This window comes from Panthera onca, chromosome A2, assembly GCF_046562875.1.
Source record: "Panthera onca isolate mPanOnc1 chromosome A2, mPanOnc1 haplotype 2, whole genome shotgun sequence".
NCBI lineage: Eukaryota > Metazoa > Chordata > Mammalia > Carnivora > Felidae > Panthera > Panthera onca.
In genome coordinates this window covers 24,283,353-24,299,474 of record NC_138340.1, presented here as the reverse complement: position 1 = coordinate 24,299,474, position 16,122 = coordinate 24,283,353, and the positions used below count along the sequence as shown (strand labels likewise).

General features: G+C 37.9%; 1 protein-coding gene across 8 annotated transcripts in view; it reads left to right on the top strand.

Annotated features, from left to right (window-relative positions):
- Positions 1 to 16,122, top strand: part of ERC2 (ELKS/RAB6-interacting/CAST family member 2) — a 931,006-nt gene that overhangs the window by 427,864 nt on the left and 487,020 nt on the right. For all 8 annotated transcript variants that reach the window (XR_013554185.1, XR_013554186.1, XM_060631335.3 and 5 more), the window contains one exon: positions 9,165 to 9,302. Coding sequence is in view for 6 of the 8 variants with exons in the window: in XM_060631335.3 (XP_060487318.1) it covers positions 9,165 to 9,302 (138 nt within the window). In the remaining 2 variants the exon portion in view is untranslated. The remainder of the gene's footprint in view (positions 1 to 9,164; positions 9,303 to 16,122) is intronic.

Below are 16,122 nucleotides of genomic sequence, written 5' to 3'. Positions count from 1 at the left end.
AAATTGAGCTATAGGTTTAATGAAATTCCTTTCAAAATCCTAAGGGTTTTTATTGACATATACAGGCTTATTATAATTTTTTTTTATGGAAAGGCACAAGCCCTAGATTAGCTAAAACATTCTTTTAAAAAAGGTGATATTAACCCTCTACAGCTACTGTAATCAAGACAATTTCCTATTATTGGAGTGACAGATCAATGGAACAGAATAGAGCATCCAGCTATATATCCACACAAATATGCCTAATTAATATTTTACAATGGTGCAAAGACATTTCAATGGAGGAAAAATAGCTTTTGAACAAATGGTGTTGGATTAACTGGACATCTGTAGGCAACAAAAATGAACATTGACTTAAAACTCACACCTTATACAAAAATTAACTCAAAATAAAATGTAAAACATGAAACTATAAATTTGTTAGAAAAACTATAGGATAAAATCATCAGAATGTAGGGCTAAGTAATGAGTTCATAGAATTGACATTAAAAGTATGATCTATAAATTGGACCTTCTGCTCTGTGAAACACCTGTTAAGAGGATGAAAAGGTAAGCGACAGACTGGGAGAAAATAATTGTAAGCCATATATCTTACAAGGGATTGGTATCTGGAATACTCTCCAAAGAACTTTGAAAAGTCACCAGTAAATCAAAACCAAAATCAAGCCAATTAGAAAACAGCCAAAAGACATGACCAGATATTTACTGAAGAGGATGTACAGATGGCAAATATGCACATGAAAAGGTGTTCAATGTCATTAACCACAAGGGGAACTGCAAAATAAAACTACAATGAGAGAGGCACCTGGGTGGCTCAGTCTGTTAGGCGTCCGACTTCGGCTCAGGTCATGATCTCGCGGTCCATGAGTTTGAGCCCCGCCTCGGTCTCTGTGCTGACAGCTCAGAGCCTGGAACCTGTTTCAGATTCTGTGTCTCCCTCTCTCTCTGACCCTCCCTTGTTCATGATCTGTTTCTCTCTGTCTCAAAAATAAATAAATGTTAAAAAAAACTACAATGAGATGTCACTATACATCTGTTGGAATTACTAAAATAATAAGTCATGACAACAGCAAAAGTGTTGGTGGGAATGTAGAAAAATTAGATGTTTCCTACATTGCTGGTGGGAATGTAAAATGGTACAGCCACTTTGGAAAACAGTTTGGCGGTTTCTTATACAGTTAAAATCACAAGTCCCATGACCCAGAAATTTCACTCTGGTGGCATTTATATCAGAGAAATGAAAACTTATGTTCATAGAAAAAACTTATATGTGAATATTCATAGTCTCCTATTTATAATAGCCCCAAACCAGAAACAAGCCAAGTGTCCTTTAACAGGTAAATGGTTAAACAGGCTGGTATATCCATACCATGGGCTACTACTTAATAATAAAAGAGAACAAATTATTGATAGACATAACAACGTGGATGACTTTCCAGAGAATCATACTGAATGAAAAAAAAAAAAACAAAACACTGCCAAAGGTTATGTACTGTATTCCTGTGTTTGTGTAACATTTGTGAAATGACGAAGTTATAGAAATGGAGGACAAATTCATGGTTGCCAGGGGTTAGAGATGGGGGGCAGAGACAGAAGAGGAGTGGGAGCAATTATAAAAGGACAATACAAGGGATCTTTTGGGGGATAGAATTGTTCTGTATCCTGACCTTAGAGGTGGTCACATGAATCTACGTATGTGATACAGTTGCATAGGACTAAATACAGACACACATACACACCAATGAGTGCATGTAAAAATGGTGATACCTGAATAAGATCAGTGGATTGTATGAACATCAATTTCCAGCTTGTGATATTGTACTATAGTTATGCTAGATTTTACTATTAGAGGAAACTGGGTAAAAAGTGTAAAAGGTATCTCTTAATATAATTTCTTACAACTGCATGGAAATCTCAATTATCTCATTATAAAATGTTAAAAAAAATAAAAGCAAGTATTTAGGACAGTTCCTGGTTTGTAGTGAAGAGGTCTGGGGCATACACTACCTAACCTTTTTATAAGCTGAAAGTTTATTTTTATTTAATTTTAGGCCATATAAAAATGACTGCATCAGAAATGCCATGTTAAAATGTCACACATCCCATTATAATTAATTCTTCAGATTTGGATAAATTTCTCTTTTAGAATTCTTTGTTTAAGGAATCTTTTAAAACGCTTCTCTGTTTTTATTCCAAATGAAATATATAGGGATAGTAGGCAGAATTCTAGGATGGCCCTCATGACATGGGCTCCCCAGGTGTTATGTCAATGTTTAGATTACATTTTATGCAAAAGGGAATTTGCAGATGTAATTAAGATTGCTATTCAATTGACCTTGAGTTAACCAAAAGGGAGATTATCTGGGTGGGCTTGAACTAATCACTTGAGCATTATAAATTTGAGTCTAGAGGTCAGAGACAGAAAAGTCAGAAAAATTCAAAGCATGGAGGAGGGGATTTGACGTGCAAAAGTGCTCTGTTGCTAGTTTTGAAGATGGAGAGGGGCATATAGCGAAGACCTGAGGCAGGTTCTCGTTGCTAAGAACAACTTCTAACTAATACCTAGCAGTGAAGTGAATAATGCCAACAATCTGAATGATCTTGAAAGAGGACCCCAAGTTCCAGATGAGAACTCATGCTGATTGACCTTTTGATATCTACTTTCTGAGACCTTAGGCAGAGAAACCAATTACACCACATTTGGACTTCTGGTGTATAGATTGTGGGACAATACATTCATATTGTTTTAACCTGCAAAGTTTGTGGTAATATTTTATGTAGCAATGGAAACCCATACAGTGGGTTGATTTAAATCTTTGTATTTAAATCCATTGTGTAGTGGATCCTGTTTTAGCAACCAGTGTTGCCTTTTCTTTGGTGTTATGTAAAGGGTATTTCTGGAGAAGGATTTTGGGAAGATGGAGGAGTAGAAGGCACCAGGAATTTGTCTCTCCATCTAGACAACAATTGAACCGGCAGAACCTGTCTAATGTAACTATTTTGGAAGTCTGTAGTCCATTAAAGGCTTACAACTTCCAGGGAAGGCTTAGATGGTAAAATGCAGTTAATTTGGGTCAATGTTAGCTCTTAACACAGTAGAAGCTAACCATTTCCCACCCTTCAGCCAAGTGGCAGGCAGCTAAACATGTGTGCCTGGAGCAACCTGCACACAGCTTGCAGGAGCCACGGTGAATAAAAAGAAACCTGCCTTCCAAATATCAAGGAACTGTGTTCTGATCATTGATTGTTGCTTCTGATCAGAGGTGCAGTCAGAGTCAGCAGCCATTGTTGTTACACCTCCCTACATTGGTGCAAGCCCCTCCCCTTCTGCTGAAGTGACTTTCAGGAGACTTAAAAGGCTGGCAGTCTTTTTCCCTCCCCATTTTCTCTTTTGAGAGCCATACATTGAGGACTAGGACATTCATGAACAAGTTCATATATAAGGAAAATTAGAAAGTGAGGACACATACCCAGGAAAAGACACAGGCTCAGAAAAGACCTAAGAAGACCTTATATTTATACCTCAGACTGATCTTTGGCACAGAAATAGCCAACAACAACAGCAACGATGACAGCAACAAACACAAAATAAGAAACAGTAAACGACAACAATAACAAAAACAGCAAACCCTGGGATATGGAGAGAAGCTGATTTCCAGAGTACCACACTGTGAGTTTCAAACATCTAGTTTTCAACAACAGCAAAAATCACAAGGCATGCAGAAAGCAGGAAAGTACGATCTATTCAAAGGGGAAAAAATGAACAGAAACTGATCCTGAGAAGACTTGATGGCAGATCTACTAGACAAAGATTAAAAAAATTTTTTTAATGTTTATTTATTTTTGAGAGACAGAGAGAGACAGCATGAGCAGGGGAGGGGCAGAGAGAGAGAGGGAGACACAGAACATGAAGCAGGCTCCAGGCTCTGAGCTATCAGCACAGAGCCCGACATGGGGCTTGAACTCACAAGCCGTGAGATCATGACCTGAGCCAAAGTCGGACACTTAACCAACTGAGCCACCCAGGCACCTCTAGACAAAGATTTTAAAACAACACTCTAAAAGAACTAATGGGAGATGTGGGGGAAATAGAGAAAACAATGTATGAACAAAATGGAAATATCAATGAAAAGATAGAAAACCTCAGAGGAAACCAAAAGGAAATTCTGGAGATGAAAAAGTATAATAACTGAAATGAAAAATTCACTAGAAGGATTCAAAGGCAGCTTTGAGTAGGCAGAAGAACCAATGAACTTGAAACAAAAAAAAATATTGAAGAAAATTAAGCAGAATCTGAGGGGCCTCTGAAACATCATCAAGTGGACCAACACACACATTAGGGGAGTCCCAGAAAGGAGAGAGATAAAGGGGCAAAGGAAATTTTTGAAGAAATAATGGCTGATACTTTGCAAATTTGATTTAAGACATGAATATGAACATCCAGGAAGCTCAATAAACTCTCAGAAAAATGAATGCAAAGGGACCCACACCAGGATACATTATAACCAAACTTTTGAAATCCCGAGACAAAGATATACTTTCTTGAAAGCATCAAGAGAGAAGTGACTTGTCACTTGCAAGGGATCCTAAATAAGTTTATAAGCAGTTTTCTGATCAGAAACTTTGGAGGCCAGAAGACAGTGGGTTGATATAATTAAATGATAAAAGAAAAAAAAAACTGTTAACCAAGAATCATATATTCAGCAAAACTGTTTTTCAAGAGTGAGGGAAAAATTAAGATACTCCCAAATAAACAAAAGCTTAGAAGTTTGTTACCACTGGAACTGACTTACAAGAAGTGCTCAAGGGAGTCATGCAGGGTAAAATGAAAGGACGCTAGATGGTAACTCAAAGCCATGTAAGAAATAAATATTTCAATAAAGGCAAATACATGGGCAAATATAAAAGCTACTATTATTGTAACAACGGTTTGTAACTCCACTTTCTGTTTTCTACATGATCTAAGAGAATGATTTATTTTATTATTATTATTTTAAATGTTTTATTTGTTTCTGAGAGAGGGCAAATAGGGGAGGGGCAGAGAGAGGAGGACCGAGGATCTGAAGCCAACTCTGGGCTGATAGCTGCGAGCCTGATGTGGGGCTTGCACTCATGAACTGTGAGATCATGACCTGAGCCAAAGTCCGATGCTCAACCTACTGAGCCACCCAGGCGCCCTTGAGACTAATATATTTTAAGAAACTATTAGTCTAAAAGCTAGTATCATTGTAACTTTGGTTTGTAACTTTATGTTTAATTTTCTATGTAATGTAAGAGACTAATGCATTAAAAAAGAATCATTAGTTTATATTTGTGAGTACACCATGTATAAAGATATAATTTTGTGACATCAGCAACCAAAAGGGGTGGAGATGGAGCTGTAAAAAAGTCGAGTTTTTGTATGTTATTGAAACTAAACTAGTATAAATTCAAAGTGTTAAGTGTTATAAATTTTGGATGTTACATGTAATACCCATGGTAGTCACAAAGAAAATAGGTGTAGAACACACACACACACACACGCACACACACAAAACGATAATACAATTCAATAATTTCAGTACAAAAAAATCAACTAAGTACAAAAGAAGACAGCAATGCAGGAAATGAACAAAAAACATTATCAGGTATGCAAGAAACAAATAACAAAATGACAGATATAAATTCCTCCTTTTCAATAATTACTTTAAATGGATTAAAGTCTCTAATTGAGAGACAGAGATTGGCAGAATGGATTAAGATCAATCATAAAAACAGCCCACCCTCAACATGATACAACTATATGCTATCTATGAAAGACTCACTTTAGATCCAAAGACACAAATAGATTGAAAGTGAAAGCAAGGAGAAATATGTCCTTTGCAAGTAGTAATGGAAAGAGAAAAGTTTACAAGAGACAAAGGCATTATAAATTAATTAAAGTTTCAATACTATCAGAAGATATGACATATATAGGCATGTATGAACCTAATGACAGGCCATCAAAATATGTGAAGCAAAAAGTGACAGACCTGAAGGAGGAAAAAGACAGTTTTGCAATAATCGTTGGGGACACCATTACCCCACTCTTAATAATAAAACAACCAGAGAGAAGATACGTAGGGAAATAGAGGACTTAACACAATAAATCAATAAGGTCTAACAGACATATTCAGAATACTCTACCCAACAATGACAGCATGTGTAATTTTCTCAAGTGCACTTGGGGCATTCCCCATATTCATCCCCAGATTAAGTCTCAATATATTTTCAAAAGATACATGTCATACAGACTATTTTCTCCAACCACAAGGGGATGAAGTTAGAAATCAGTAACAGAAAAACTGGAAAATTTGCAAAGTTATAGAAATTAAACAACATTTATTTATTTATTTATTTATTTAGACAATGTGAGCAAGGGAGAGGGGCAGAGGGGGAGAGAGAGAGAGAGAAAAGCTTAAGCAGCCTTCACGCTCAGTGTGGAGGCCAACACAGGGCTTGATTCCACAACCCTGGGATCATGACTTGAGCCAAAATCAAGAGTTGGATGCTCAACCAACTAAGCCACCCAGGTGCCCCAAACAATACACTCGTTAACAATGAATGAATTGAAGGGGAAAAAAAAAGTTAGAGAGGGAGACAGCCAAACCATAAGAGACTCTTAAAAACTGAGAATAAACTGAGGGTTGATGGGGGGTGGGAGGGAGAGGGGGTGGGTGATGGGCATTGAGGAGGGCACCTGTTGGGATGAGCACTGGGTGTTGTATGGAAACCAATTTGACAATACATTTCATATTAAAAAAAAACAATGAATGAATCAAAACAAATCAAAAAGAAGTGAAAAAATTCTTAAAGACGAATGAAATCAAAAGTGCAGTGTACCAAAACATATGGAATGTAGAGAAAGCAGTACTAAGGGGGAGATTTATGCATCAAAAGAATTATCACCAGAGTGAAAAGGCAACCCACAGAATTGGAGAGAACATTTATAAATTATATGTGTTAAGGGATTTATATGCACAATATACAGAGAATACCTAAAACTCGACAACAAAAATCAAACGTGATTCAAAAATGGACAAAAGCGTTTGAATAGGCATTTCTCCCAAGAAGATATACAGATGACCAGTAAGCACATGGAAAGATCACTCAACATTATTAGTCATTAGGGAAATGAAAATCAAAACTACAACGAGACACCATCTTTTACCCATTAGGATGGCTATTATCAAAAAACCATAAAATACCAAGTGCTATTATATTACCTGCATACTGGTAGGACCCCAGCCCTAATCCTCTTCAGTCCTCTCAGTGATTTGGGGAGACCCCAGGGAGTCTCTCACAGGCTTACAGCCTCAATTTCCAGTGCCCAAAGTCCCTTGAAATCAGTGCCTACCACTGCCCCAGGGCTGATGCCCTGAGGAAAGGTGTCCTCTGTCCTGTCCAGGGCACTGTCTCCCAGAGTGACAAGGGGTGCCTAATTAGTTTGTTTGGGACCACCATGGATTTACACATTTTCATGTACACAGATGTATCTGTGGGTATGGGCATACTCAAAATAATAAGACACGGTCTCCTCATAGAGCCAGTCTTCTCAGCTGTTAGCTTCTTTTACATAACGAGTATCATCCTGACATGTAACTATCCATATTCTTGTTCACCCATATATTTATTTATGGAATTGTGTAACCACATGAACACTTGTCTGGAATGGAGGAAACCTTTGTTTTGACTGCAGATGATTATGCCTTTGAGTTCCTGTGTTTTCCATGGAAGGACAGTGAATTCTCACTGTGGGCAGGAATACATTGCATTTTGATGAAAGAGAGACTAATTATTTGACCTATAACTTGAGTTTCCAGGATGTCTGTCTCAAGGCAGAAAACATGTCTTATTGAAAAGATATATTGGTGGGGAAAAAAAAGGAAAGAAGTAGGGAGAGAGGGAAGATGAAGGAAGGAAGGAAGGGAGAGAGGGAGGGAGGGGTAAAAGTCCATTTCTGTTCATTCAAATAGATTGTAGCCATTGGAAAAATTAGCCAAGTCCTGTGTCCTGCCAGTTGAGCGTCAGCAAGGTCAATGTTTTTGCATTCAGAGAGATTTTGATGCTGCTGCCACGGCCACTCCCACTGTCACCCTCTTCTCCTCCTCCTCGTTGCTGCAACTTCTGTCATTATTTGTATCTTATTCCAGATTTATGCTGAATGAATCAAATAATCCAAAAATTTGTTTAAGTCACACACTGTTAAACATGCATTTGGAATGATTTCGTGCGAAAGCCTGGGTGCAGAGTACAAATATTTTGAATGGACTTATCTTAGAGTTGTATGCTTTTTTTACTTGTCACTTTAAAACCCTTAATATGAATAAATTGTTTGTACAGTGTTTTTTTTAATCCTTAGATAAGAAATACATGGTTTGAAAGCAGAGAATAAAAACATGAATGATAATGTACGCAATGCCCAGGAAAGGTCCTTGCTGCTGCTCATGGGCAGGCGTTATAATCAGCCATTTAGCGTGTTTATTTCAGGCTGCAGATAGTGGATAAAAGTGGCTGGTTGGTTGCCAGCACATGATTTAGTTGCCAAATAGAGTGTGTAGTACTTGTTACATTTGATTTATGTCATAAGTTCTTCCCATTAACGGTCTACTGATGATAACCTAGTTGGCTTTTCATGTGGTTACTTTGAAACAGCCACTTGACAACATTTAGCATATCACAAAGTTTAATACTGAATACAGGAGTGAGTGAATGACGACAACATAGGTCCTGCCTTATATTATTCTGGTGCTTAATGCAGAATGGACACCCAATACTAGTCTTTTCATTGAATGAAAAAATCCTGCACATGTATTCCCTGATACACTGTACGAAGATTAGGTTATGGACTTCAGACTTAAAGGTCTGGTGGGAGGGATAGGAATAATAGTGCTTACATATCTGAAGGGCTTGCATCTGTATACAAAGAGGTAGTCTGCTTATCTGTATTGCCATTTGAATACAAAGTTGAATTATGGAAGGATGAAGGACTCATCAAGATGGCCTTGATTCTAAGTCAGTATAACCTTGTAATGATGACAGTGTCCATAACCTTGGTCTATTTTTTAAAACAGGTCCACTTCAGGAATGTTGTCCTTGGATATGTAATAAAATGTGCATTAAATATGGTTAATTTTTATTTTCAGATTGAAAACTTGCAAGAACAGCTTAGGGATAAAGACAAGCAACTAACCAATCTGAAAGACAGAGTAAAGTCCTTGCAGACAGATTCTAGTAACACGGATACTGCGCTAGCAACACTAGAAGAGGCTTTGTCAGAAAAGGTGAGCTTGGGCTGAATAATGGGGGTGGTTGGGAGGAAGTGATCTAAATGTATTTAAATGTGCCTGCCTTTCTCTATGTGCTCTCACTACCCCCAGTCCCAGCTGGACCTCCCACTGCCGTGTTAGCCCTCCTCAGTAGACTTGGCACATTAAATAAGCCAGGAGATCCTTGAAATGCAAACCTGATTACATCACATTTGGCCCTGCTTGAAAACCTTCACTAGCTTGTTACTTTTCTTAGGATGGTAAAAACTGAAATCCTTAACCTGGCCTATATAGTCCATCCCTTCATCTGATCTGGCTCATACCTGGTCATCTACCTCTCTGCCTGCCTTACTCTTCTCTCCTTCCCATCCTTCTTTCCTCTTTCCTTTTCTCCCTTGTATCCTCCCTCCCTTCCTTCTTCCCTTCTTTCCTTCCTTCTTTTCCAGCCTCATCCCCATCTGTCTTTCCTCATTCTTTGTATTCTAGCTATGCTGGCCTTCTAAATGTTCAAGTCCACTATGTTCCCTCCTGCCTCAGACCCTTTTCATACCCAATTACCTAGCCTAGAATGTTCTTTACTTCCTGGAGATTTTAATTCATCTCCTTATGGGAGTTCAGCTTCCTGAGAAGCTGTATTGCACAGTAGTCAGGGATATGGACTTTGAGAGCTAGACTGCCTGTCTTCTATATTCCGCATTTTCATAGTCTATAAACTGATATAATAAGGTCAAGTGGAAGGAGACCTACGAGCCAGTCTCAGCCCTGCCACTAACTTACTGGTTGACCTTGGCAGGTAACTGCCTTTCTCAGTACCTCAAATTTGTGTAATGGAAGGCATTAGTTTAAATGGCCACAGGTTTTTTAAGCCATGTATTTTAAAGAAGCCTTCTTTGACTTCTGCTTCAGAATCACCAGGAGTTGCCTGTTGAAAATCTAAATTATTAGGTTCCATCTATACCTACTAAATCAGAACCTTGAAAGGGCTTGGGATTCTGTGTTTTAGGAAGTTCCTTGAATCATTGTGATGTACACTCTAGTCTGAGAGCCTCTGTAGTATATAAAAAAATAGAGAAGCTAAAAAGATGATCTAATTCTTTTTATGGCTAGAAAGAAATTATAACATTGTCACATTTATAATATTAAATTATAAAGATTTAATTTGAAAACTTATAAGAATAAATAAGATGATTTTTCAGGGAAAATATTCTTTTTAATATTTTCAAGAATTTATTACCAAAACTCTGTAGTAATTTTGTTTGTAAAACATTTGAATGAGTGAATTGGTAAAAACTATTAATGATTATGTATTCTGTTTGCAGTTTTGAGTAATATGATGTCAGTCCATTACTACCTCTCAATTTCTTTCTGTAACTTTACATAAACATATACTATATAATTTTTTTATATCGTGGATTCTTGGCAGGATTTTATCATTTTTTCCACCGGCCCTATTAAGATTAGATTTATTCTAGTTTAAATCCCCAAACAATTTCCAAATCTGAAACTACTCTTTTTATCTAAGCACCTCCTTTGAGAAGAAGGGGATGACTGCAAGGAAGGCTGAGGTCTGTGGGAGTCTGACCCCCCTCAAACTCATGCCACCACTTGAGAGTTATTGCCTCCCGTGGGGCAAGCCTCTTCTCTTAGTGCCTTATTTTCAAAATTTGCTGACCTCTAAGTTCCATTGTCTGTGGAACTACCTTGATAATAATTAATCAGCCTGCTGATCCAGAATCTCAAGTACATGAAATCTGATTTGCGCAATACATGAGGAGTTGAGTAGTTAGATACCTTGAAGGGCGAGATAGGGAACAAAAATGAGGGAAGAGGGTTTGGTGTGAGACAGTAAGAATTGCTGGCAACTGTGGCAAGCTTCGGAGTCTTTGACCTGCCTCAGATCATTCAAGTTCACATAATACATTAAAGTATTATGATGCTCAAGTCAAATATGATGTGGGCCAGCTTTGGCCTGTGAGCTCTTAGTTTTCAAACCTTATTTGCATCTGACTTGTAGATTTTCACAGTATTGAAGAATACAAGCAAACACAGATCAATTTATATGGAGGGAATTTTTAAAAGTTGTTAAAATCAGGATATTAGTGTATTTGATAAGCACAGATAAAAACATTGGATAGGAACTGTCAAGGTTCTCTATCATGGGTCGAAGAATAGTAGATTCCTTTTAAGTATTTATCCCAGTGGGTATCAAACTTCTGTTTTGTATCCAAATATTCTTATCATCTAGGGTTCTTCTTCTTCTTCTTCTTCTTCTTCTTCTTCTTCTTCTTCTTCTTCTTTTTTAATTCTCAAGTTAGTTAACATACCATGCAGTCTTGGCTTCAGGAGTAGAACCCAGTGATTCATCACTTACCTATGACATCCAATTGGGAGCTTCTTCAAATAACAGTTTCCTGGGTCCCATTTCCTAGTGATTCTGATTCAGTTGCTTTGCTCTGGGGCCAAGGAACCTAATGATTTTTACAAGCATGCCCAGTGATTCTGATGAAAGTGGTCAGGTGACCACACCTTAAGAAATACCAAACCCATCCTCTTCCATTTTAAAGATGGGAAATTGGCTCAATGAGATGAAATGACTTGCCCAGAGATGAAAATTTTGGACAGGTACAGCACCATTCCCCATTTCTGGGTCCTGGGGCTATGTCATGTGCAGACCGTGGCATGGCCTATGCTAACTTCTGAACCCAATACTCCAGGAAACCACTTCTAATCTAAGTTGGCCCTTTGTTGGGACTTTGTTTTCTCCCCTGGACTATCCCAGGGCCACTCAGCTCATGGGTGATGGAATGGGACTGAAATTCAAACCTGATAATTGTGCTTTTGACAACATCACAATCACCTTTATTGGCCCTTCCCTCACAAGGTTCATTCAGTTTCATCCGCATTTAATTGAACAGACCCCCTGGAACAAGATGGTACAAAAAATAAAATGATTAATTAAAACTTTTGGATTCATAGAGCATCTAATTATTTGCTGTCATTTGGCTGATAAGTAGAACCTATTAGGCACTATTCACCATTCCACTTGGGTTGTGACATTCTGGGAAGTATGTTATTCCTTTTAGTTTCCAGGAACTTATATACATATTCACGGTGCAAAAAAATAATGCCATTTAGCAAGTTAAGATTGAGTATGACATAGTTCTAGGATTGACACACAGAAGCTCAAGAGACGGAACCCACAGTATTTATAAAGCTGGTCTCGCCAAGTTTGCTGTAGCCATATAGCAGATAAGCAGTTGAGAAAGGCAGATAACAGAGCCGGAGGCCACTGCAATTCAGTTCCCGCTCAGTGATAAAGCACAAATAGATTAGATTCGTGCAGAGCCAGATGAGTGCACAAGGAACACTTGCCAATGCAAATAAGACTAAAACAAGAACACATTGTTGGAATTTCTGCAAGTTAGTTGTTAATCAAGTAGATCATGGCATATTAGGGCCTTTTAACACATGTTTTTGACATCTGGCCCTGCGTGGCTGACAGTTAAATTAGTTTTGTGATTGACGGAGAAATATTTCGTAGTATTGAATCATCAATAACACTTAAAAACATTATAGTGCTTGCTGATTTTTTTTGTCATCAATGCTCAGTCAATAGTAAAAGTGGTTAGAGTGAATCAACCTACTTACCAAATGACTCTGACACCTTCTGGATGTTAACACGTATACTTAATTTTATTTCCCTTCCTTTGAAGCTAAGATGATCCCTAATTTGACTTCTTATTCGTGCCTCCAGCATGCCAGACAGTTTGCCCAGCCATGGGTTAAAAGACTCACAGGAGTTGAGTGCCTTCTTTGGAAAGCTGGGCTGGGAGGAATGGACATGCAGTAAAACCACATGAAGGGTGCCGAGTGGGAATAAACGCCATATGATCCGGCAGGAGTGATTCCTGGGAAGGCTTCCAAATAGTGAAGTGACATAGTCAGTTTGGGACTTTAAAAAAATGTCACTCCAACATCCCATATGGTGGAAATGATGGGATGGAGAGGGCCTGGTAGCTGGGTGACCATTTGTGATGCTTTTGCAGTAAGTGTAGGCATAAGGCAGTAAGGGCTCAGTTGCCGAAATTTTTAAAAGCTCTTAAGAGACTTCCTGTGCACTGAGGCCATTGTCTTCTTTTGTAGATCCCATAATTATCCACTCACCAGTGTCACAGACAGAGTGAAATAGGACTATAACTGGAATCAAGAAGAAACAAATGTAGGCAATTAGTAGACTGATTTGTTCTGTTTCCACCCCCACTGTTGTAATAATATACTTCATTTTAAAGTGTTTTTAACTAATTGCAAAACAATAATGATACTTCTTTTTTTCCTTGAAAGCATTAAGTACATAAATTATTGTCATTGGGGTAGAACAGTTACTTCCCTGGGGGACCTTAAATCACAGGCTAAGTGTTCAAACTAACTTCCCTCTGCACCACATACTGTTTTACATTGTCTTATGTATCAGGCCTTGTCTTGTACTATGTACTTATAAGCATATAAAAGATAATATCAGGATCCTTAAAAGTAGCTGTTGCACCAGTATTTTTTAAGGATCACTATCCAGAAAGGATGCTGTATTTTGTCAAATGCTTTTTCTACATCTATTGAAAGGATCATATGGTTCTTATTCTTTCTTTTATTAATGTGGCATATCACATTGATTGATTTGTGAATATTGAACAAGCCCTGCTGCCCAGGAATGAGTCCTGGTGATCATGGTGAATAATTCTTCTAATGTACTGTTGAATTCGATTTAGTAGTATCTTGTTGAGAATTTTTGCATCCAGGTTCATTGGGGATAATGGCCCGTAATTTTCCTTTTTAGTGGGGTCTTTGTCTGTTTTTCGAATCAAGGTAATGCTGGCTTCATGGAATGAGTTTGGAAGTTTCTGTTCCATTTCTATTTTTTTGGAACAGTTTGAGAAGAATAGATATTAACTCTGCTTTAAATGGCTGGTAGAATTCCCCTGGGAAGCCATCTGGCCCAGGACTCTTATTTGTTGGGAGATTTTTGATAACTGATTCAATTTCCTTTCTTGATAAAAATCTTCAAGAAAGTAGGCATAGAAGAAATATTCCTCAACTTCATAAAGGCCATATACGAAAGGCCCACAGCTAATAACATCCTTGATGGGGAAAAATTTAGAGCTTTCTCCCTAAGATCAGGAACATGACAGGGATGTCCAGTCTCACTACCATTGTTCAACATAGTACTGGACGTCCTAGCCTTAGCAGTCAGACAACAAAATGAAATAAAAGGCATTCAAATTGGCAAGAAAGAAGTCAAACTTTAACTCTTCACAGATGACATGATACTCTACATGGAAAACCCGAAAGACTTCACCAAAAAACTGCTAGAGTTGATCCATGAATTCAGCAAAGTCGCAGGAAATAAAGTCAATGTACAGAAATCCGTTGCATTCTATACACAATAATGAATCAGCAGAAAGTGATACCAAGGAATTGATTCCATTTAAAATTTCACCAAAAACCATAAAATACCTAGGAATAAACCTAACCAAAGAGGTAAATGATCTGTACACTGAAAACTATAGAAAGCTTATGAAAGAAATTGAAGAAGATACAAACAAATGGAAAAGCATTCCATGCTCATGTATTGAAAGAACAAATAATGTTAAAATGTCCATACTACCCAAAGCAATCTATACATTCAATGCAATCTCTATCAAAGTAACACCAGCATTCTTCACATAGCTAGAACAAACAAGCCTAAAATTTGTATTGAACCTCAAAAGACCCCAAATAGCCAAAGTAATGTTGAAAAAGAAAACCACAGCTGAAGGCATCACAATTCCAGACTTTAAGCTGTATTACAAAACTGTAATTATCAAGATGGTATGGTGCCGGCACAAAAGCAGACACACAGATCAATGGAATAGAATAGAGAACCCGGAAATGGACCCACAAACATATGGCCAACTAATCTTTGACAAGGCAGGAAAGGGTATCCAATGGAAACAAGATAGTCTCTTAAGCAAATGGCACTGGGAAAACTGGACAGCGACATGCAGAGGAATGAGCCTAGACATTTTCTTATTCCATACACAACAATAAACTCAAAATGGATGAAATACCTAAATGTGAGACAGGAAGTCATCAAAATCCTGCAGGAGAAAATAGGCAGTAACCTCTTTGACCTTGGCTGTAGCAACTTCTTACTTAACATGTCTCTGGAAGCAAGGTAAATAAAAGCAAAAATGAACTATTGGGACCTCCTCAAGAAAAAAAGCTTCTGCACAGCAACGGAAACAATCAACAGAACTAAAAGGCACCCGATGGAATGGGAGAAGATATTTGCAAATGACATATCAGATAAAGGGTTAGTATCCAAAAATCTATAAATAATTACCAACTCAACACCCCAAAAACAAATAATCCAGTGAATAAGTGGGCAGAAGACATCAATAGGTGCTTTTCCAAAGAAGACATGCAGATGGCTGACAGACACATGAAAAGATGCTCAACACCATTCATTTTCAAATGGGAAATAGAAATCAAAACCACAATGAGATACCACCTTACACCTGTCAAAATGGCTAAAATCAACAACTCAAGAAACAACAGATGTTGGCAAGGATGTGGAAATAGGGGAACACTTTTGCACTGTTGGCGGGAATGCAAACTGGTGGAACCACTCTGGAAAACAGTATGGAGGTTCCTCAAAAAATAAAAAAATAGAACTACCCTATGACCCAGCAATTGCACTATTAAGAGTTTATCTAAACGATACAAAAATGCTGATTTGAAGGGGCACATGCACCCCAATGATAACAGCTCTATCAACAATAGCCAAAGTGTGGAAAGACCT